This window comes from Anomaloglossus baeobatrachus, chromosome 1 (genome assembly GCF_048569485.1).
Source record: "Anomaloglossus baeobatrachus isolate aAnoBae1 chromosome 1, aAnoBae1.hap1, whole genome shotgun sequence".
Lineage (NCBI taxonomy): Eukaryota > Metazoa > Chordata > Amphibia > Anura > Aromobatidae > Anomaloglossus > Anomaloglossus baeobatrachus.
In genome coordinates this window covers 859,971,383-859,995,259 of record NC_134353.1, presented here as the reverse complement: position 1 = coordinate 859,995,259, position 23,877 = coordinate 859,971,383, and the positions used below count along the sequence as shown (strand labels likewise).

Genomic DNA, 23,877 nt, shown 5'->3' with positions numbered 1-23,877 from the left:
ACACTGCAGGACAGAAGGAGGGGGGCGTATGGATTTTGGAGCACAGGATTTGATGGTTTCTTTGTGTGCGTGGGTGAGCATATCGCTTTCCCAAATTCTTTGTGTTACCAGTAATGTGAAAACCCCCTATATTTCCATTGATAGATGGCGGACCTGAGTGGGGACTTTTTTTGTGGATTGTTGAAGCTTTTATTGGGATCATTTTATATAAAATGTTATATCACATTTAGCCTGTGCACTCTGGTGAGTGCCTACATTGGGTTTTACATCTAAAGATAAGCTCACACAGCCATAGATTATTTTTTGTGACAGAATCGGGCTGATGATTGTAATATCACTGGGTTCAAACCTTGCCAGAGTACTCTGGTGTGACCGAGGTCTCTTGCATGAAAGAGTCGGAGCACAGCTGCGGAGAAGACTATGAACTTAATTTCTGCATTGTGTGGGCGGTAATCAGACTGCACTTAGATGACATCAAAGTGCAGTCCGATGTTTCACACGCACCCACAGACTTGTATGGGTGCGACTGATCAGAATATCAGAGCCACTCCCAGCATGCTGAGATTGTTTTTTCGGGCTGAATTGTCTTGAAAAAAAGAAGGGAATTTTGTTACTTACCGTAAATTCCTTTTCTTCTAGCTCTTATTGGGAGACCCAGACGATTGGGTGTATAGCACTGCCTCCGGAGGCCACACAAAGCAACTACACTAAAAAGTGTAAGGCCCCTCCCCTTCTGGCTATACACCCCCAGTGGGATCACTGGCTCACCAGTTTTAGTGCAAAAGCAAGAAGGAGGAAAGCCAATAACTGGTTTAAACAAATTCCCTCCGAGTAACATCGGAGAACTGAAAACCGTTCAACATGAACAACATGTGTACCCGCAAACAAACCAAAAATCCCGAAGGACAACAGGGCGGGTGCTGGGTCTCCCAATAAGAGCTAGAAGAAAAGGAATTTACGGTAAGTAACAAAATTCCCTTCTTCTTCGGCGCTCTATTGGGAGACCCAGACGATTGGGACGTCCAAAAGCTGTCCCTGGGTGGGTAAAGAAATACCTCATGTTAGAGCTGCAAGACAGCCCTCCCCTACGGGGAGGCAACTGCCGCCTGCAGGACTCTTCTACCTAGGCTGGCGTCCGCCGAAGCATAGGTATGCACCTGATAATGTTTGGTGAAAGTGTGCAGACTCGACCAGGTAGCTGCCTGACACACCTGTTGAGCCGTAGCCTGGTGTCGCAATGCCCAGGACGCACCCACGGCTCTGGTAGAATGGGCCTTTAGCCCTGATGGAACCTGAAGCCCCGCAGAACGGTAGGCTTCAAGAATTGGTTCTTTGATCCATCGAGCCAGGGTGGCCTTAGAAGCCTGCGACCCTTTGCGCTTACCAGCGACAAGGACAAAGAGTGCATCCGAACGGCGCAGGGGCGCTGTGCGGGAAATGTAGATTCTGAGTGCTCTCACCAGATCTAACAAATGTAAATCCTTCTCATACCGATGAACTGCATGAGGACAAAACGAAGGCAAAAAGATATCCTGATTAAGATGAAAAGAGGATACCACCTTCGGGAGAAACTCCTGAATGGGGCGCAGCACTACCTTGTCCTGGTGGAAGACCAGGAAGGGAGCCTTGGAAGACAGCGCTGCTAGCTCAGACACTCTCCGAAGAGATGTGATCGCTACCAGAAAAGCCACTTTCTGTGATAGTCTAGAAAGTGAAACCTCCTTCAGAGGCTCGAAGGGCGGCTTCTGGAGGGCAACTAGTACCCTGTTCAGATCCCATGGATCTAACGGCCGCTTGTACGGGGGAACTATATGGCAAACCCCCTGTAGGAACGTGCGCACCTTAGAAAGTCGTGCTAGACGCTTCTGAAAAAAGACGGATAGCGCCGAGACTTGCCCTTTAAGGGAGCCGAGCGACAAACCTTTTTCTAACCCAGATTGGAGGAAAGAAAGAAGGGTAGGTAATGCAAATGGCCAGGGAGACACTCTCTGAGCAGAGCACCAGGATAAGAATATCCTCCACGTTCTGTGGTAGATCTTAGCAGACGTGGGCTTCCTAGCCTGTCTCATGGTGGCAACGACCCCTTGGGATAAGCCTGAAGACGCTAGGATCCAGGACTCAATGGCCACGCAGTCAGGTTGAGGGCCGCAGAATTCCGATGGAAAAACGGCCCTTGGGACAGTAAGTCTGGTCGGTCTGGTAGTGCCCACGGTTGGCCGACCGTGAGATGCCACAGATCCGGATACCACGCCCTCCTCGGCCAGTCTGGAGCGACGAGTATGACGCGGCTGCAGTCGGATCTGATCTTGCGTAGCACTCTGGGCAAGAGTGCCAGAGGTGGAAACACATAAGGGAGCCGGAACTGCGACCAATCTTGCACTAGGGCGTCTGCTGCTAGAGCTCTTTGATCGCGAGACCGTGCCATGAATGTTGGGACCTTGTTGTTGTGCCGGGACGCCATTAGGTCGACGTCCGGCCTTCCCCATCGGCGACAGATTTCCTGAAACACGTCCGGGTGAAGGGACCATTCCCCTGCGTCCATGCCCTGGCGACTGAGGAAGTCTGCTTCCCAGTTTTCTACGCCGGGGATGTGAACTGCGGATATGGTGGAGGCCGTGGCTTCCACCCACATCATAATGCGCCGGACTTCCTGGAAGGCTTGCCGACTGCGAGTCCCTCCTTGGTGATTGATGTATGCCACCGCTGTGGAGTTGTCCGATTGAATTCGGATCTGCTTCCCTTCCAGCCACTGCTGGAAGGCTAGTAGGGCAAGAAACACTGCTCTGATTTCCAGAACATTGATCTGAAGGCTGGACTCCTGACGAGTCCACGTACCCTGAGCCCTGTGGTGGAGAAACACTGCTCCCCACCCTGACAGACTCGCGTCTGTCGTGACCACCGCCCAGGACGGTGGTAGGAAGGATCTTCCCTGTGATAATGAGGCGGAAAGGAGCCACCACTGCAGAGAGTCCTTGGCCGTCTGGGAAAGGGAGACTTTCCTGTCCAGGGATGTCGACTTCCCGTCCCATTGGCGGAGAATGTCCCATTGAAGTGGACGCAGATGAAACTGCGCAAACGGAACCGCCTCCATTGCCGCCACCATCTTCCCGAGGAAGTGCATGAGGCGTCTTAAGGAGTGCGACTGACCCTGAAGGAGAGACTGCACCCCTGTCTGTAGTGACCGCTGCTTGCTCAGCGGAAGCTTCACTATCGCTGAGAGAGTATGAAACTCCATGCCAAGATACGTTAGTGATTGGGTTGGTGACAGATTTGACTTTGGAAAGTTGATGATCCACCCGAACGCCTGGAGAGTCTCCAGTGCAAAATTCAGGCTGAGTTGGCATGCCTCCTGAGAGGGTGCCTTGACCAGTAGATCGTCCAAGTAAGGGATCACAGAGTGTCCGTGAGAGTGCAAGACTGCTACCACTGCTGCCATGATCTTGGTGAACACCCGGGGGGCTGTCGCCAGACCAAATGGCAGAGCCACGAACTGAAGATGTTCGTCTCCTATCACGAAGCGCAGAAAGCGTTGGTGCTCCGTAGCAATCGGCACGTGGAGATAAGCATCCTTGATGTCTATTGATGCTAGGAAATCTCCTTGGGACATTGAGGCAATGACTGAGCGGAGGGATTCCATCCGGAACCGCCTGGCGTTCACATGCTTGTTGAGCAGTTTTAGGTCCAGAACAGGACGGAAGGAGCCGTCCTTTTTTGGAACCACAAAGAGATTGGAGTAAAATCCTCGCCCCCGTTCCAGAGGGGGGACAGGGATCACGACTCCTTCTGCTCTTAGAGAGTCCACCGCCTGCAGCAGGGCATCTGCTCGGTTGGGGTGTGGGGAGGTTCTGAAGAACCGAAGTGGAGGCCGAGAACTGAACTCGATTCTGTACCCGCGAGACAAAATGTCTGTTACCCACCGGTCTTTGACCTGTGACAGCCAAATGTCGCAAAAGCGGGAGAGCCTGCCACCGACCGAGGATGCGGAGGGAGGAGGCCGAAAGTCATGAGGTAGCCGCCTTGGAAGCGGTTCCTCCATTTGCTTTCCTGGGGCGTGAGTGAGCCCGCCAGGAATCTGAGCTCCCTTGTCCTTTCTGAGTCCCTTTGGACGAGGAGAATTGGGGCTTGCCCGAGCCTCGAAAGGACCGAAACCTCGACTGCCACTTTTTCTGTTGAGGTTTACTTGCTCTGGGCTGTGGCAAGGAAGAGTCCTTACCCTTGGACTGTTTTATGATTTCAGCCAATGGCTCACCAAACAGTCTGTCTCTAGATAATGGCAAGCTGGTTAAGCATTTTTTGGAACCAGCATCTGCTTTCCAGTCCTTTAACCATAAGGCTCTGCGCAAAACCACAGAATTGGCGGCCGCCATAGAGGTACGGCTCGTAGATTCTAGGACAGCATTGATAGCATAGGTCGCAAACGCAGACATTTGCGAAGTTAGGGACGCCACCTGTGGCACTGCTGGATGCATGATAGCATCCACCTGTGCTAAACCAGCTGAAATAGCTTGTAGTGCCCACACGGCCGCGAATGCTGGAGCAAACGACGCGCCGATAGCTTCATAGACAGATTTCAACCAAAGGTCCATCTGTCTGTCGTTGGCATCTTTAAGTGAAGCGCCATCCTCTACTGCGACTATGGATCTAGCCGCAAGCTTGGAAATTGGGGGATCCACCTTTGGGCACTGGGTCCAGCGTTTGGCCACTTCAGCGGGAAAAGGATAACGGGCATCCTTAGAACGCTTAGAGAAACGCTTGTCTGGATGAGCGTCGTGCTTCTGGATTGATTCTCTGAAGTCAGAGTGGTCCAAAAAAGCACTTAATTTACGCTTGGGATACAGGAAATGGAACTTCTCCTGCTGTGCAGCTGCCTCCTCTGCTGAAGGAGCTGGGGGAGAAATATCCAACAGTCTATTAATCGCCGATATAAGGTCATTAACCATGGCGTCACCATCAGGGGCATCCAGATTGAGAGGGGCCTCAGGATTAGAATCCTGATCACCGTCCTCAGTCTCATCACAGAGAGATTCTTCTCGCTGAGACCCTGAGCAGTGTGATGACGTCGAGGGTCTTTCCCAGCGAGCTCGCTTAGGCTGCCTGGGACTGTCATCTGAGTCAGAGACTTCAGCTTGTGATGCTTGAGACCCCCTTGAAGTACGGATTAGTTCCAACTGAGGGGGACTAGAGAGCATAGCCACAGCAGTGTCCATGGTCTGAGGAACTGGCCTGGCCTGCAAGGTCTCCAGGATTTTTGTCATAGCCTCAGACATTTTATCAGCAAACACTGCAAAGTCTGTCCCCGTCACCGGGGCAGGGTTCACAGGCGTCTCTGCCTGGGCTACCACCACATTAGGCTCTGGCTGACGAAGTGCCACTGGGACTGAACATTGCACACAATGTGAATCATTGGAGCCTGCCGGTAGATCAGCCCCACATGCAGTACAAACAGTGTACACAGCCCGTGCCTTGGCAGCCTTGCGTTTTGCGGATGACATGTTGCTGCCTCCTCAGAGCAGTACAGGGTGTCCAGCCAAGAAGCGACCTTACAGTGCAACTATATATAGATATGGTACCAAGAAAAAAGTACACTAATATATCACTGAGGCACTAGTGGGGCCAGCACTACTGTGCAGCTTACCGCCCGCTTAGGAGCGGTGTGTGGTCGCCAGAAATCCCTCTAGTCTGGGTCTCCCAGAGCCTGCTGCCTTTCCCCAGCCAGATCGCATGTGTAATGGCTGCCGGCGTCCTTGTGGAGAGGGGGGGCGGGCCCTGGGCGTACACCGACGAAGAGCGGGAAGTCTGCTTCCCCTTGTGCCTAGTGAGAGGGCTGGAGCATGTAAATAAAGCTCCAGCCCTCGGCGCTGCCATTGAGCAGCGTCTCTCCCCTACCCTGATTGACAGGGTGGGGGCGGGAACGAAGCGGCGCTAGGCCGCAGAAGCCGGGGGCTAAAGTTAGAAGCGCCGCCGCCGTAAAAGCGCGGTCGGCGCAAAGCCCCCGGCGCACCACAAGTCGCAGCTGCGCCGCCGCTCCAGGAGCGGTCGGCGCAGTAGTTCCCAACACACAACGTCACTCAGCAAAGCTGCAGTGACCTAACCCCCAGCGTACAGCGCCACTGTCCCCGGCGCACTACAACGCTCAGCAAGCCCTGAGAGTGTCCGTGCCTGCCGGGGACACAGAGTACCTGAAAGTTGCAGGGCCTTGTCCCTGAACGGCACTCCCGCTCCCAATCCAGCAGGTTCTATGGGTCTGTGGATGGAGCCCGGCCCCAGGGCTTGGGGGCCGGCAAGATCCCACTTCCACAGAGCCCTCCAGGGGATGTGGAAGGAAAACAGCATGTGGGCTCCAGCCTCTGTACCAGCAATAGGTACCTCAACCTTACAAGCACCAACCGCGGGTGAGAAGGGAGCATGCTGGGGGCCCCATATGGGCCCTCTTTTCTTCCATCCGATAGAGCCAGCAGCTACTGCTGACTACAAACAGTGGAGCTATGCGTGGATGTCTGACCTCCTTCGCACAAAGCAGAAAACTGGTGAGCCAGTGATCCCACTGGGGGTGTATAGCCAGAAGGGGAGGGGCCTTACACTTTTTAGTGTAGTTGCTTTGTGTGGCCTCCGGAGGCAGTGCTATACACCCAATCGTCTGGGTCTCCCAATAGAGCGCCGAAGAAAAGAGAATTTTGTTTACTTACCGTAAATTCTTTTTCTTATAGTTCCGTAATGGGAGACCCAGACCATGGGTGTATAGCTTCTGCCTCCGGAGGACACACAAAGTACTACACTAAAAAGTGTAGCCCCTCCCTCCGAGCATATACACCCCCTGGATAACCAAATATAGCCAGTTTAGTGCAAAAGCTGAAGGAGAGTAGCCACCCACAAGTAGAGATAGAGCAAGAACCGGAACAACCGGAGCCTCTGTCTACAACAACAGCCGGTTATAACACACGGAACAAGAACTGCCAACAGGCAATAGGGAGGGTGCTGGGTCTCCCATTACGGAACTATAAGAAAAAGAATTTACGGTAAGTAAACAAAATTCTCTTTTTCTTCATCGTTCCTTATGGGAGACCCAGACCATGGGACGTTCCAAAGCAGTCCATGGGTGGGAAATAAACAGAAAAACTGAGAAGTAGGCGAAACCTAACTTCACAAATGGGCGACAGCCGCCTGAAGGATGCGTCTGCCCAAGCTCGCATCTGCCGAAGCATGAGCATGCACTTGGTAGTGCTTCGAAAAGGTATGCAGACTAGTCCAAGTGGCAGTCTGACAGACCTGCTGAGCCGTAGCCTGGTGCCTGAAAACCGAAGAGGCACCGACAGCTCTGGTCAAGTGTGCCTTGATCCCCGGCGGGAGAGGCACTTGAGTACACTGGTAGGCATCGGAAATGGCCGACCTAATCCAACGAGTTAGGGTCGGCTTAGAAGCCGAGAGGCCCTTACGCTGACCTGTGGTCAGCACAAAAAGAGAGGTGCACCGCCTAAGAACAGCGGTGCGAGACACATAGATCTGGAGCGCCCGCACCAGATCCAGAGTATGCAACGCCTTTTCAAAGCGATGAACAGGAGCCGCACAAAAGGAAGGCAGGGAAATGTCCCGGTTAAGGTGGAAGCAGAAACCACCTTAGGGAGAAAGTCCGGAGTCGGACGGAGAACCACCTTGTCTTGATGAAAAACCAAAAAAGGTGACTCCGAAGAGAGTGCAGCCAAATCAGAGACTCTCCTGAGGGAAGTTATGGCCACTAGAAAGACAACTTTCTGTGAAAGACAAGACAAAGAAACCTCCCTAAGAGGCTCAAAGGGGGGTTTCTGGAAGCCGTGAGGACCGGATTAAGGTCCCAGGGCTCCAAAGGCCGCCGGTAAGGCGGAATGATGTGAGATGCGCCCTGAATGAAGGAGCGCACCTGAGCCAGCCGGGCGAAACGCCGCTGGAACAACACTGACAGAGCCGAGACCTGTCCCTTGAGGGAATTGAGGGATAGTCCTAGCTGCAGACCGGACAGGAGGGTCGGCAAGGAAAAAAGGCCAAGAAGCATGGCCGGAAGAACGACACCAGGACAGGAAAATTCTCCAGGTCCTGTGATAGATTTTGGCCAAGGGATACTTCCGAGCCCGAGTCATAGTGGAGATGACTTCAGGAGGGATACCAGAAGTCGTCAAGATCCAGGACTCAAGAACCACGCCGTCAATCTGAGAGCCGCAGGATTCTGGCGGAAAGACGGACCTTGTGAGAGAAGGTCTGGACAGTCCGGGAGATGCCACAGCACCTCTACGGACAGATGGAGCAGGTCAGGGTACCAAGCTCGCCTGGGTCAGTCTGGAGCAATGAGAATGACCCGACGGCCCTCCATTCTGATCTTGCACAGGACTCTGGGCAAGAGCTAGAGGGTGAAACACGTAAGACAGACGAAACTGGGACCAATCTTGAACCAGTGCGTCTGCTGCAAAAGCCTGAGGATCGTGGAGCGAAGATCCACGTCCGGAGTGCCCCACTTGCGGCAGATTGACTGAAACACTGCCGGATGCAGAGCCCACTCGCCGCTGTCCACGGTTTGACGGCTGAGATAATCTGCCTCCCAGTTTTCCACGTCTGGGATGTGGACTGCGGATATGGTGGACTTGGAGTCCTCCGTCCACTGAAGGATGCGTTGAACCTCCAACATTGCCAGGCGGCTGAGTGTCCCGCCCTGGTGGTTGATGTAGGCAAACGCTGTTGCGTTGTCTGACTGGACTCGAATGTGCCTGGCCGCCAACAGATGGTGAAATTCTAAGAGAGCTAGAAGCACAGCTCTGATTTCCAGCACATTGATCGAGAGGGCTGATTCGGATGGAGTCCAAGTGCCCTGCGCTCCATGGTAGAGATATACTGCTCCCCAGCCGGATAGACTGGCATCCGTGGTGAGGATCACCCGGGACGGGGCCAGGAAGGAGCGTCCCTGAAGAGAGAGGGGCCGAAGCCACCTCTGAAAGGAGCCCCTGGTCTGTGGCGACAGAGCCACCAACCCGTGGAAGGAGGAAGTCCGCTTGTTCCAACAGCGGAAAATGTCCAACTGCAGAGGACGCAGATGGAACTGGGCAAGGGAACCGCTTCCATTGACGCCACCATCTGACCCAGCACCTGCATTAGGTGCCTGATGGAACGACGTCGGGGCCTCAGCAAAGAGCGCACCGCCAGAGGGGGGACTGCTGTTTGACTAAGGGCAGCTTCACAAGTGCCGGCAGAGTCTCGAATTGCATCCCTGGGTACGTGAGCTTCTGGGTCGGAGTCAGAGTGGACTTGGACAGAATGACAAGCCACCAGAATTGGCTAGAGTGGCGAGAGTGAGCGAGGCACTCCGCTAACAGTCTGCACTGGATGAAGCCTTGACTAGAAGGTCGTCCAGGAAAAAAAGGATCACTGCCAACCCCTGGAGGTGCAGAACCGCAACCACTGCTGCCATGACCTTGAGAATACTCGAGGGACCGTGGCTAACCCCAAGGGAAGAGTCACGAATTGGAAATGTTCCACTCCGATTGCAAAACGTAGCCAACGCTGGTGTGAAACTGCAATTGGCACATGCAGATAGGCATCTCTGATGTCGATGGATGCTAGGAAATCTCCTTGGGTCATTGAGGCAATGACTGATCGCAGAGACTCCATGTGAAAATGATGCACCTGAACATGCTTGTTGAGAAGCTTGAGATCCAGGTCGGAAGGCACCGTCCTTTTCGGGGACTAGGAAGAGATTTGAGTAGAAATCTCAGAACCGTTCCCAGTCGGGAACCGGTACAATTACTCCATTGGCCTGCAAGAATGCCACGGCCTGTGAGAAGGCGGCGGCCTTGGAGCAGGGGGGAGTTGACAGAAAAAATCTGTTTGGCGGGCTGGATAGAATTCTATCCTGTAGCTGTGGGAGATGGTATCCCGCACCCACTGATCGGAGACGTGTTGAAACCACACGTCGCCAAAGTGGGAGAGCCTGCCACCGACCAAGGACGTTGCTGGCGCGGCCAGATAGTCAAGAGGAGGCTGCCTTAGTGGCAGCAGCTCCTGCGGTCTTCTGAGGACGCGGCTTCGTGCGCCAGTTGAGTTTACGGTCCTTGGCTGAGTTAGTGGACGAGGCCGAGGGCTTAGAGGACGACCACTTGGAGGAACGAAAGGAACGAAACCTCGACTGGTTCCTGCCCTGGACAGGTTTCCTGGTTTTGGTTTGTGGCATGGAAGTACTCTTCCTGCCAGAAGCTTCCTTAATAATTTCACCCAGTTGTTCACCGAATAGTCTGGTTCCAGCAAAAGGGAGCCCAGCAAGGAACTTCTTTGAAGCAGCATCTGCCTTCCACTCTCGAAGCCACAGGAGCCTGCGGATAGCGAGGGAATTAGCCGAGGCCACCGCAGTGCGGTGAGAGTCTCCAGCATGGCAGACATGGCATAGGATGAAAAGGCTGAAGCCTGGAAGTTAAGGCAACCATTTCGGGCATAGAGTCCCTGGTGAGGGAATGCATCTCCTCTAGAGAAGCAGAGATGGCTTTGAGAGCCCGCACTGCTGCAAAAGATGGGGAGAACGAGGCCCCTGCCGCCTCATATACAGATTTGGCCAGAAGGTCAACCTGGCGGACAGTGGAATCCTTAAGAGAGGTGCCATCAGCCACTGATACAACTGTCCGGGCTGAGAGTCTAGACACCGGAGGGTCCACCTTTGGTGAATGAGCCCACTCCTTGACCACTTCTGGTGGAAAGGGAAAACGGTCATCAGAACCACGCTTTGGGAAGCGTTTGTCAGGGCAGGCCCTGGGCTTGGTCACAGTGGCCTGAAAACTGGAGTGGTTAAGGAACACACTCCTTGTTCTCTTAGGCAAGGTAAACTGGTGCTTTTTTGCCAGAGAGGGTTGCTCCTCTGATACTGGCGGATTGAGGTCCAGTACAGAATTAATGTACGCAATCGAAACACTAACATCTGCGTCACCCTCGGACAGATCAATGGGGGACATGGAGGTAGCGTCCGAGCCCCCAGTAAAGGCATCCTCCTCGTCCTGCGAGTCAGCTCGTGAATCAGAGCCGCGGGACGAGGAAGGAGAGGGGACCCTGCGTCTCCTTTGAGGAGGACGGGGTCTGAGACCAGAAGAAGAAGAATCCTCTGTGGGCCTTGCTGAGCGAGCCGTAGCAGCAGAGGTGCCCTGAGAAGGGGGCTGATGCATGCTCAGCAGAGTCCGGGGCAGCTGTCCCATGGAGAGAAGGATTCTACCCAAGCCGGGGGTTCAGCCACCGGAGCCGGAGCAGCCGGAGGGACCACTGGGGATGAGACTCCAGGCTGAGGCACCACCATGTTAGAGCAGGGATCACAATGTGGTTATGTGCTCGGTACAGGCAGTACGAGCCTACATGCAGTGCATAATGAGTGCAGCCTTGCTTCTCGTGTGAGACATGCTGCTGAAGTGGGGGCTCTGAGCCAGAATGACCCCCAGCAGAGTATATAAGCAGTATATAAGCAGGTCCACAACCGGAGGTTGTGGCTTGCCAGACCGTTTGACATTGTCTCTGTGCCCTCCAGATCCCACAGCCCGGACCCCCAGAGAGATGCTGCAGTCAGCGCCGATCGCTGTGCAGACATGGCATAAGAACGCTGATAAAATGGCGCCGGAGTGAGGAGAGGGGGCGTGGCCTACTCTAAGAGCGGGATCCGGAGGGCCAAGGAGATATACAGGGGAGGGAATCTTTCCTCAGAGAGGAGTGTCTCTCCCCTGTGCCGATCAGCCGCTGGGCGGAGCCGCACTGTCCCTCTGCATGACTGACATGCAGGGGCAGTGAAATCGAAACTAGGCCTCAGGCGAAGCCAGGGCCTAGATTTAACAATGCGGCCGGCAAACAGGCACCATCGACGCGGTTCTCGGGTGAAAACCAGAGAACCGGCCGGGAATGTCAGAATACATACACAGCACACTCTCCCCCACATTAAAGTACAAGGGACCCCCTGAAAATAACGTCTCAGATACTTAGCTTGTGAGACGCAGGGCCAGGTCCCTGAGGGATGAGTGCTCCGTCCGGCAGGATCCTGAAAGGGCTGCGGATGGAGACTGGTCTCCTGCCAGGCAGGGAGAACCGTGCTGGCTCCCACTTCAAGCCAGAGCCCGAGGGATGGTGAAGGAGCGCAGCATGTAAGGCTCCAGCCCTGAAATCAACCTTAACAACACCGCCGACACAGTGGGGTGAGAAGGGACATGCCGGGGGTCCAGGGTTGGACCCGCTTTTCTTCAAACTCTTTTCCAAAAATCAAAATCAGATGAGAATGCATGTGTGGATGTGTGCCTCCTGAACACAAAGCATTGAACTGGCTATATTTGGTTATCCAGGGGGTGTATATGCTCGGAGGGAGGGGCTACACTTTTTAGTGTAGTACTTTGTGTGTCCTCCGGACGCAGAAGCTATACACCCATGGTCTGGGTCTCCCATAAGGAACGATGAAGAAAAATAAAATCGCAGATTGCAGACATCACTCAGTCATGTTATACAGTGTGAGCGGGCCCTAAACCTCTGAATGTCGTGATAAAAATGACACCCCTGAGGGATCCATTCACTATAATGAGGCAGCAGAAATGATCTTGACTCCATCTGGCCTCTGTTCAGTGGTTTCCATCTTTTCAGAAGTGCACCAAACTGTGGTCGACTGCGCCTTCTGGGAACCTCTGAAAAGATGTACACCTCCAGATCATAGGACAAACTGAGTCCAACATGTCTCCCCTAGCCTCATTACAGTGAATGTTCCATCAGGGGCATCGCCTGAATCACATCATCATGAATATATGTGACTCGACCCGGGGCTATGGAGTACTCGGTCCCGGACCATATATGTACGGGGATGTTGTGTCACGGGTGTGTAATGGTCGATGCCCGGTTCCGTGACCCCGGGGGTCACTTGAAAAGAGGGTTATATACAGGGGAGATTAGAGAGTTTAGGTCATGACGCCAATTGCGGGTTGCGGCTAGCTAGATGGAGCCGCCTCTGCACAGTCTATCGCCACTGGGGCTGGTGGTGAAGGTAGCTTGGATGTTGGTCCCTCCGCAAGTAGAAGTGCCAAGCCCCAGAGGGTAAATGATTGAGTTCGGCGTGGAAAGAAGGGGGACCACACGATCGGAATGCAGTGCAACTGGTGTTTACTCACAGCGGTGGTAATGCTGGTTCACTGAGGACGGCTGGTTTTGACCCCTGGTCCCTTTAGTCCCAGTGCCAGTATGGTAACCTGGTGGCTTCTTTCCCCTGCACCTCTCACTGGTTGGTGGAACCCCGTGGCTTGGAGCATCTGGGGGTCCCCTCCTGTTTGTTGTTCAGTCTCTGATCCGTACGGCGGGCAGTGTGAACCTTGTAGGGTCAGGTTCTGTTCTGGTCCCTGGCTCTCTCATTACTGCTAATGCCTCCGGATTCTTGGGTCAGTGAGGTCCTGGATGGCTCCCTCACTGTGCAGGTATTGGTCAGGTAGCCTGAAGCGTTCAACTGAGATAGGGCTCTGTGCCCCGCCGGTGCTATGGTTCCAGGGATATGACTGTACCCTCCCTGGCAACCTCTCTCCTTCACCATTTAGGTCACTGCTACACGACCCCGTCTGCAGACACGTACGTCTCTTACAACGGTCACTACAGACTGTCCGGCTGTCTCACTCCTCCACCTCCCTGGTTGTCGTCTAGTGGACTGGATCAGCTCCACCCGTGGGTGGCCATCCATTGGGTTTCAAACTAGTCAGTCACCATTGATTGGGAGAGGGAAACTGGGGATGGTTATGTATTTTGATGTTACCGGCACTGGTCTTCCAGGTCCCTGGGGGTAGGCCCTGCATCTTTGACAGGATGCAGTACCATGTAGTGCCCTGACAGGTTCAGGGGCACTACACATGCATCACTGCTGGCTTGTTGCTTGTACTATTTTTAGGAACAGTTAATGTAAATTTCCACAGCATAAACGTATAAACTCACCATTTGCGTGGTGTGATGAATTCTATACTGCTCGTCCGTCTGAAGACGCTGTTGCATCTTTTCGCTGTTCTTAGCGATGCAAATCTCCTAAAAAAAACCCAAAAAGAAATTAACAGCACAAAATGTTAGTAACACACAACGTAATGAGGAAAATCAGTCATTTAAAGTGTAGACTGAAAACAATTTTGGAATAATTATTGCTCTGGACACAATTCCCTATAATTTTTTTTCTATTATTTATATTTTTATAAGTGTGATACAACAACCCCGGAAATCAGAAGCCTTTAGATAACAGAAGAACTACGTCAAAAACATTGTAATAGGCCTGACAGCCAGTAATTTTACAGCCCCAGTTTTCCTGCTCCTTTATAGAGCCTGGTCTAAAGTCTAATAAGAATCTAAAGTTATGCTGGAAAGTATTGTTATTTACATAAAAAAAAAAGGTTTGTGGAGGAATTTATGGCTATTCAACCCCAGGCAACCTTGAAAGCGCAACCCTCCAAGTGGAGTCTCATTTTAGACCTGAAAACGTAGGCCACATGATGCTAAAGGACTGGATGAATGGGCTGAGGAGCAGAGTCTGCTCCATACCGGGAGGACGTCGGTTGTGTTACATCACCGTCATCTGCAGTGACTGGAATATGCTCAGATTGCTGAAGCTTTAGGCTATGTGCGCACTGGGAAATGGAATTTTCTTGAGAAAATTCCGCATGCTCTCAAAGATTACCACACCCGTGGTAAAAAAACGCGGCAAACCGCATGCGGTTTGCCGCGGTTTCATCGCGGTATTGTTCGCGGTATTGCCGCGGTTTTGCCGCGTGCGGGTTGGGATGTGCTTTATTGCATTCAATGCAATAAAGCACATTGAAAAAAGAAAAAAGAAAAAAAAGTCATTTAATTCTGAGATAGTAGATAGATAGACAGAAGAATAGATAGAGGGATAGATAGATAGATAGATAGATAGATAGATAGATAGATAGATAGATAGATCGATCGATAGATAGATCGCTACATTTCCCACGGTCGGCAGTGAGTTCACATTACCGGCCGTGGGAAATGACCGGTAATTACCTCTGCTGTCTGCTGCATTCATTCATTCAGCGCTGTGTCTGTGACAGTCGCGGCTGGATGTAAGCAGCGCAGGACGTCGGAGCTGTGGATTACGCCGGAGCTTTGTTGCGGGAGGGGTTAATAAAATGGTGAACGAGGCTTGTTTGTTTTATTTAAAATAAAGGATTTTTCGGTGTCTGTGTTTTTTCACTTTACTTACGGGTTGATCATGTCAGCTGTCACATAGACGCTGCCATGATCAAGCCTGGAGTTAATGGCGGTGATCCACCACCATTAACCCCTTGTATTACCCTGACTGCCACTGCTACACGGCGGCAGGAAGAGCCGAGGACACGCCGGTGCTGCCGCATAATGCATGCGACAGTCCCGGGGCAGCTGCGGCTGATATTCTCGGCTGCGGGAGGTGGGAGTGAGGCGGGGGACATTAACCCTGCCCCTCTCCCTCCCCAGCCTGAGAATACCGGGCCGCCGCTGTGTGCTTACCTCGGCTGGAAGGTAAATATGCAGCGGAGCCCACGTTCTTTGTTTTCTATATTTCCGTTTTCTTTCTATGTGTGTTCTATGTGTCTGTGTCTGTGATCTATGTCTGTGATGTCTGTATGTGTCTGTGATCTGTGTGTTTACTCTCTGCACGGCTTCCTCTTCCTGTAATGACATCACTTCCCTGCAAAACCGCAGACAGGTGATGTACATTACCGGAAGTAAACCGCGAAATACCGCAGGAAAACGCAGTGAACCGCACAGAATTTGCTTCCTGCGTTATTCCCTGCGGGATTTCACGATTAACATTGCAGTCAATGGAGTGAAATCCCACAGCGACGTGCGGAAAAGAATTGACATACAATTGTTTTTGCTGCGGGAATCCCGCAGCAAAACATGCAGCTGTCAAATTCCGCCTAGTGCGCACAGGATTTTTTTTGCCCATAGGTTTTGCTGGTGATTCACTGCAGAGATGTTAGGAACATTTTCTGCAGCGAAACATGCAGCAAAACCGCAAAAAATCTGCGGCAAAATCCGGTAAGTGCGCACATAGCCTTAAGAGGTTTTCAACTACTAATGTGATCCCTTTCTTTTATCCTAACCCTTCCTACCTAACACTTTCCAAATATAATTCTACTTCTCTAAGGTGATCTCTACCAGGCTCGTAATAACCTTTATTGTTGTTGTAGCTTTCATCCTTCCGGCTGCAGACCGGAATCAGACCAGCTGAGTACAGCACGTCACTGCTAGGGGCTGACAGGAGAGTGAAGTGTGATATGGGCATGCGTGCGCAGACTGCTATCACTCACAGAAAGGCAGTCCCACCTTCACCAGTGACGTGCCCTGCTCAGTTGGTCTAATTCGGGTGTGCAGCCAGAAGGATCAAAGCTACAACAACAATAAAGGCATTTACGAGCGGGTAGATTGCAGAAGTATATTAGGAAAAAGTTAGGATAAAAGAAAGGGGATCACATTAGTAGTGGAAAACCTCTTTAACCATTTAAATAAATACTGTGGGTAATCTCTGACAGATTCATTTACATGACATCATTCCTAGTCTCAGCCACCTGCAATCACTTCAAACTGATGGATTGCCATACGAGCCAGTGTCCTGGTGAAGGCCCTGGTGGCTGCCATCTTTGCCCTCTTAATGAAGCTTACCCCATTAAAGGGAAATGATTACTCACTGCTCATCCTGACCATAATCTGGCCCACTTCTCGGTGTCAGTGATAGTAAATGACTGTGAAGATTTTTAAGATTTTTACGATCACTGACACAGAAATGTGGGCCAGATTATGGGTGTTCAAAGTAGTGAATAAACATTTCCCTTGCATGGGGAAATGTTTATTCACTGCTCCGTTGCATTCTGCAGCAGCGACCCTGCTCCTGTGACCTCACTGCACAGCCACGGTCCCCCTCCCCAACTATAAGACGAACCCCCATTTTCCTCTCAAATTTGAGGAAAAAAAAGGTCCACCCTATCAAATACTAAGTTGTTTCATCCGTAAGTTAAATGCCAAAAAGGGAAAAAAAAACAAAACAAAAAAAAACAAAAAACTAAAAACCTGAAACGCTAAAATTGACAAACGAAGAGATTGAGAGAAAAAAAAAAAAAAAGGCAAAGAAGGGAATTTTGTTACTTACCGTAAATTCCTTTTCTTCTGGCTCTTATTGGGAGACCCAGACGATTGGGGTATAGCTACTGCCCTCCGGAGGCCACACAAAGCACTACACTAAAAAGTGCAAGGCCCCTCCCCTTCTGGCTATACCCCCCCGTGGTATCACGGGTTCTCCAGTTTTAGTGCCAAAGCAAGAAGGAGGAAGCCAATAACTGGTTTAAACAAATTAACTCCGAATAACGTCGGAGAACTGAAAAACCGTTCAACATGAACAACATGTGTACCCGCAAACAACCAAGAAATCCCGAAGGACAACAGGGCGGGTGCTGGGTCTCCCAATAAGAGCTAGAAGAAAAGGAATTTACGGTAAGTAACAAAATTCCCTTCTTCTTCAGCGCTCTATTGGGAGACCCAGACGATTGGGACGTCCAAAAGCTGTCCCTGGGTGGGTAAAGAGATACCTCATGTTAGAGCTGCAAAACAGCCCTCCCCTACGGGGATGTCACTGCCGCCTGCAGGACTCTTCTACCTAAGCTGGCATCCGCCGAAGCATAGGTATGCACCTGATAATGTTTGGTGAAAGTGTGCAGACTCGACCAGGTAGCTGCCTGGCACACCTGTTGAGCCGAAGCCTGGTGTCGTAGCGCCCAGGACGCACCCACGGCTCTGGTTGAATGGGCTTTCAGCCCTGAAAGAACCGGAAGCCCTGCAGAACGGTAGGCTTCCAGAATTGGTTCTTTGATCCATCGAGCCAGGGTGGCTTTAGAAGCCTGCAACCTCTTGCGCGTACCAGCGACAAGGGCATCGGAACGGCGTATGGGCGCCGTGCGGGAAATGTAGATTCTGAGTGCTCTCACCAGATCTAGCAAACGTAAACATTCTCATACCGGTGAACCGGATGAGTGCAAAAGGACGGTAAGGAGATATCCTGATTAAGATGAAACGAGGATACGACCTTAGGGAGAAACTCCGGAATGATGCGCAGCACTACCTTGTCCTGGTGAAAACACCAGGAAGGGAGCCTTGGATGACAGAGCTGCCAGCTCAGACACTCGCCGAAGCGATGTGATCGCAACGAGAAACGCCACCTTCTGTGACAGGCGAGAAAAGGAAACTTCCTTCAGAGGCTCGAAAGGCGGCTTCTGGAGAGCAACTAGAACCCTGTTCAGATCCCATGGATCTAACGGCCGCTTGTACGGGGGTACGATATGACAAACCCCCTGCGGGAACGTGCGCACCTTAGAAAGACGTGCTAGACGCTTCTGAAAAAACACGGATAGTGCTGAGACTTGCCCTTTGAGGGAGTCTAGCGACAAGCCCTTTTCTAACTCCTATTGTAGGAAGGAAAGAAAAGTAGGCAATGCAAATGGCCAGGGAGACACTCCCTGAGTAGAGCACCAGATTAAGAAAATCTTCCACGTTCTGTGGTAGATCTTAGCAGACGTGGGCTTCCTAGCCTGTCTCATGGTGGCAACGACCCCTTGAGATAATCCTGAAGACGCTAGGATCCAGGACACAAAGGCCACACAGTCAGGTTCAGGTCCGCAGAATTCCGATGGAGAAAACGGCCCTTGAGACATTAAGTCTGGTCGGTCTGGTAGTGACCCCGGCCGGCCGACCGTGAGATGCCACAGATCCGGGTACCACGATCTCCTCGGCCAGTCTGGTGCGACGAGTATGACGCGGCTGCAATCGGATCTGATTTTTGCGCAGTACTCTGGGCAAGAGTGCCAGAGGTGGAAACACATATGTGAGCCGGAACTGCGACCAATCTTGCACTAAGGCGTCTGCCGCCAGAGCTCTGTGATCGCGCGATCGTGCCATAAATGCCGGGACCTTGTTGGTGTGCCGAGACGCCATTAGGTCGACGTCCGGCACCCCCCAGCGGCAACAGATTTCCTGAAACACGTCCGGGTGAAGGGACCATTCCCCCGCGTCCATGCCCTGGCGACTGAGGAAGTCTGCTTCCCAGTTTTCTACGCCCGGGATGTGAACTGCGGATATGGTGGATGCTGTGTCCTCCACCCACATGAGGATTCGCCGGACTTCCTGGAAGGCTGCTGACTGCGTGTCCCTCCTTGGTGGTTGATGTATGCCACCGCTGTGGAGATGTCCGACTGGATTCGGATCTGCTCTCTTTCTAGCCACTTCTGGAAAGCTAATAGGGTAAGATACCCTGCCCCGATTTCCAGAACATCGATCTGAAGGGTGGACTCCTGCTGAGTCCACGTCCCCTGAGCCATGTGGCGGAGACAAACTGCTCCCCACCCTGACAGACTCGTATCTGTCGTGACCACTGCCCAGGATGGGGGCTATGACAATGAGGTGGGAATAAGCCACTATTGCAGAGAGTCCTCGGCCGTCAGGGAAAGGGAGACTTCCCGTCCAGGGAGGTTGACTGCCCATCCCATTGGCGGAGAATGTCCCATTGCCGTTGGCGCAGATGAAACTGCGCAAAGAGAACTGCCTCGATGGCTGCCACCATCTTCCTTAGGAAGTGCATGAGGCGCCTTAAGGGGTGCGACTGGCCTTGAAGGAGAGACTGCACCTCTGTCTGCAGTGAACGCTGCTGGTTCAGCGGAAGCTTCACTATGGCTGATAGAGTATGAAACTCCATGCCGAGATACGTTAGTGATTGAGTCGGAGACAGATTTGACCTTGCCAAATTGATGATCCACCCGAAAGTCTGGAGAGTCTCCAGCGTAACATTCAGGCTGCGTTGGCATGCCTCAAGGGAGGGTGCTTTGACGAGAAGATCGTCCAAGTACGGGATCACCGGGTGTCCCTGAGAGTGCAAGACTGCTACCACTGCTGCCATGACCTTGGTGAACACCCGTGGGGCTGTCGCCAGACTGAATGGCAGAGCTACGAACTGAAGATGTTCGTCTCCTATCACAAAACGTAGAAAACGTTGGTGCTCCGTAGCAATTGGCACGTGGAGATAGGCATCTTTGATGTCTGTTGAGGCAAGGAAGTCTCCTCGAGACATTGAGGCAATGACGGATCGGAGGGATCCCATCCGGAACCGCCTGGCGTTCGCATGCTCATTGAGCAGTTTCAGGACCAGAACAGGACGGAAGGAACCGTCCATTTTTGGAGCCACAAAGAGATTGGAGTACAAACCCTCGCCCTCGTTCCTGAGGGGGGACAGGGATCACCACTCCTTCTGCTCTTAGCGCGTCCACCGCCTGCAGCAGGGCATCTGCTCGGTGGAGAGGTGGGGCCGTTCTGAAGAATGGAGTCGGAGGACGAGAACAGAACACTGTCCTGTGCACGTGAGCACAATGTCCGTCACCCACCGGTCTGTGACCTGTGGCAGCTAAATGTCGCCAAAGGCGGGGGAGTCTGCCATCAACCGCGGATGCGGAGAGAGAGAGAGAGAGCTGAGAGTCCTGAGGAGACCGCCTTGGTAGCGGTTCCTCCGACTGCCTTCCTTGGGCGAGATTGAGCCCGGCCGGAATCTGAGCCCGTCTGAGGTTTTGTAGCCCTTTTGCACGAGGACAATTGGGACCTGCCGGAGCTTGGGAAGGACCGAAACCTCGACTGTACTTTTAGGACAGTATTAACAGGGTAAGTCGCAGTGCAGACATTGCGGGGTTACGGACGCCTCTGCGGTACAGATGTCCCTGCTCAAGGTCAGCTGCGCAAGAACAGCTGAAAAGGTTAGGTTGCCAATACGGCTGTGGATGCCGGAGCAACCGACACGCCGATAGCCTCCTAGACAGATTTCAACCAGAGTCCATCTGTCTGTGAATGGCATCTTTAAGTGAAGCCCTATCTCCAGTGCAACTATGGCTCTATATGCAAGCCTGGAGATTGTAGAATCCACCTTTGGACCCTGGGTCCAGCGCTGACCACGTCAGGGGAAAAGGGATAACGTGTATCCTAAAAACGTTTGGAGAAGACGCTTATCTGGTAAGCGTGGTGTTCCTGGACTGCTTCTCTGAAGTCAGCGTGGCCAGAAAAATACTCAATATCTGCGTGAGATACTGAAAAGGAACTTCTCCTGTTCGTCTCCTATCTCCACTGGGGGAGCTGAGGGAGAAAGATCCAACCTTCCATTGATGGACGGTATAGGATCATTCCGTATGGCGTTACCACCCGGTGTATCCGGATTGAGAGCGATGTCAGTATCAAAGCCCTGAAGAGCTGCCTTTTGGTCAAGTAGATTGCCCATGGGTGCAAGTCTCTATATTATGACTACTCCGTCCCTGTCCATGGACAGGGTTGACAGGAGGTTTCTTTGGCCACAACTAGTAGAGCCCCGGCAGACGAAGTGCTAGAGACCCCGGCAGACGACGTGCTACAGGGGAGCATGCACACAATGGGACGGTGTCATGAACAGCATCCCATGTAGTAAAAACAGCACTGAAATCTGTGTTGCTTTTTTGCCGCTGCCTACTAGCTATCTAGAAGTATATAGCCAAGATTGGTGACCGTACATTGCAATGTATAGCATACAGGCATAAAGTACAAAAGACCACTGCAGCACAAGCAATACAAGCAGCATAGAAGCCTGTGCCCTGGCACCCCTGCTCTTCTGCTGCTGTATACTAGTCATCTAGGGGAATATAGCCCAGAAGAGTGACCCTACAGTGCAATGTATAGCATACAAGCACAAGTACAAATGAACACTGCAGCACATGCAATACAAGCAGCATAGAAGCCTGTGCCCTGGCACCCCAGCTCTTCTGCTGCTGTAGACTAGTCATCTCGGGGAATATGGCCCAGAAGAGTGACCATACAGTGCTATGTATAGCATACAAGCACAAGTACAAATGCACACTGCAGCCCATGCAATACAAGCAGCATAGAAAAAAAACCTGTGCCCCAGCACCCTTGGTTTTCTGCTGCTGTAGTCTAGCCATTCCAGGAGAATATAGCTAAGACTAGCGACTGTACAGTGCAATGTATAGCATATAAGCATAAACACAAATGAACACCTCAGTCGTGCAATACAAGCAGCCTAGAAAGCCTGTGCCTTAGCACACCTGCTTTCCTGCTGCTGATGTGTCGCTCCCCAAGCGGGCATATAGCGACCTATGCAGTAAAAAACAACACATGTACACACTGGTCAGCACTATGTGTGCCTCTTACCGCCCGCCTATAAGCGGGTGTATGATCGCCACCGTCCTGCCTTGGTGCCGAAAGTCCGAGCTCGGACTGCAGTAATGGCTGCCGGCTTCTTCCCCAGCTCATGTGAGGAGGGGCGGGCCGTGGGCGTGCCCCCAAGGCAGAGCGGGAATCCGGCGTCCGACAGTGTGCAGTGAGAGGGCTGGAGCATGTAAAAAGGCTCCAGCCCTCGGCGCTGCTGATTGCTCAGCGCCTGTCCCCTTCCCTGAGTGACAGGGAGGGGGCGGGAACGAAGCGGCACTAGGCCGCAGAAGCCGGGGACTGGATTTATAAGCGCCGCCGCCGTAAAAGCGCGGTCGGCGCCCAGTCCCCGGCGAACTACAAGTCCCAGCCGCGCCGCCGCTCCCGGAGCGTCCGGCGCGGTAGTTCCCAAAACACAAAGTCACTCAGCAAAGCTGCAGTGACTGTAACCCTTTACTGTCCCCGGCGCACTAGCACACCCAGCAAGTCTGGAGTGTGCTGTGCCTGTGTGTACGGGGACACAGAGTACCTGTAATGGTGCAGGGCCATGTCCCTGAACGGTACTCCAGCTCCGTATCCAGCAGGTTCAAATGGGTCTGTGGATGGAGCCCGGCGTCAGAGCTTTGAGGCCGGCAGGATCCCACTTCCTCAGAGCCCCTCAGGGGGATGTGGAAGGAAAGCAGCATGTGGGCTCCAGCCTCCGTACCAGCAATAGGTACCTCAACCTTACAACACCATCAACGGGTGAGAAGGGAGCATGCTGGGGGCCCTATATGGGCCCTCTTTTCTTCCATCCGAAATAGTCAGCAGCTACTGCTGACTAAAATCTGTGGAGCTATGCGTGGATGTCTGACCTCCTTCGCACAAAGCTTGAAAACTGGAGAACCCGTGATACCACGGGGGGGTATAGCCAGAAGGGGAGGGGCCTTGCACTTTTTAGTGTAGTGCTTTGTGTGGCCTCCGGAGGGCAGTAGCTATACCCCAATCGTCTGGGTCTCCCAATAGAGCGCTGAAGAAAAGAGGTTTTCGGATAAACACACATACCAAAGTTCAGATCAGCGCTTAACTTACTCTGCCAGTCACAAATTAATCCCAGAGCCTGTTTTCACCTTCCTGATCAGGCCACTTTTTCACTTTATGCTGTAATAACTCTGGAACAGTTCAATGGATCCCAGTGATTCTGAGACTCTTTTGTGGGGGATATATTGTACTTCACGTTAGTGGGAAATTTAGGATGACATTTTTGTTTTTTTTTTTATGCCATTCACCTGGCAGTGTAAGTGATTAGGCGGCTTTATTTCTCAGGTCAGTACGATGACAGCGATACAAGTCTTATATTGTTTTTTTTAGGCTGCTATCACACTAAATGTGTTGTTTGTTTTTTTGTTTTTTTTTACAAAATAAAGGGTTTTTTTTAAAAATTTCTGCCAACAGTCATGTGAGGGCTCGTTTTTTGCAGGATGAGTTGGGAGTTTTTATTGGTACCATTTTGGCCCACATAACATTTTTTGATCGATTTCTATTCTGTTTTTTTGTGAGGCAGAATCAAGAAGAAACAGCAATTGAGAAAATGTGTTTTCAAGACAGCTTTATTCTTCAAGTCCGTACAAATACAGCCATACCACATTTATATTGTTTTTTTTTTTCTATGATTTACCAGTTTTACACCATAAAAACTAT

At 52.1% G+C, this 23,877-nt stretch overlaps 1 protein-coding gene across 1 annotated transcript in view; it reads right to left on the bottom strand.

The window, feature by feature from the left end:
* The window catches only part of JMY (junction mediating and regulatory protein, p53 cofactor), a 146,901-nt gene that overhangs the window by 40,136 nt on the left and 82,888 nt on the right, over positions 1–23,877 (bottom strand). The window contains exon 7 of the mRNA XM_075325719.1: positions 13,933–14,019. Coding sequence (XP_075181834.1) covers positions 13,933–14,019 — 87 coding nt within the window. The remainder of the gene's footprint in view (positions 1–13,932; positions 14,020–23,877) is intronic.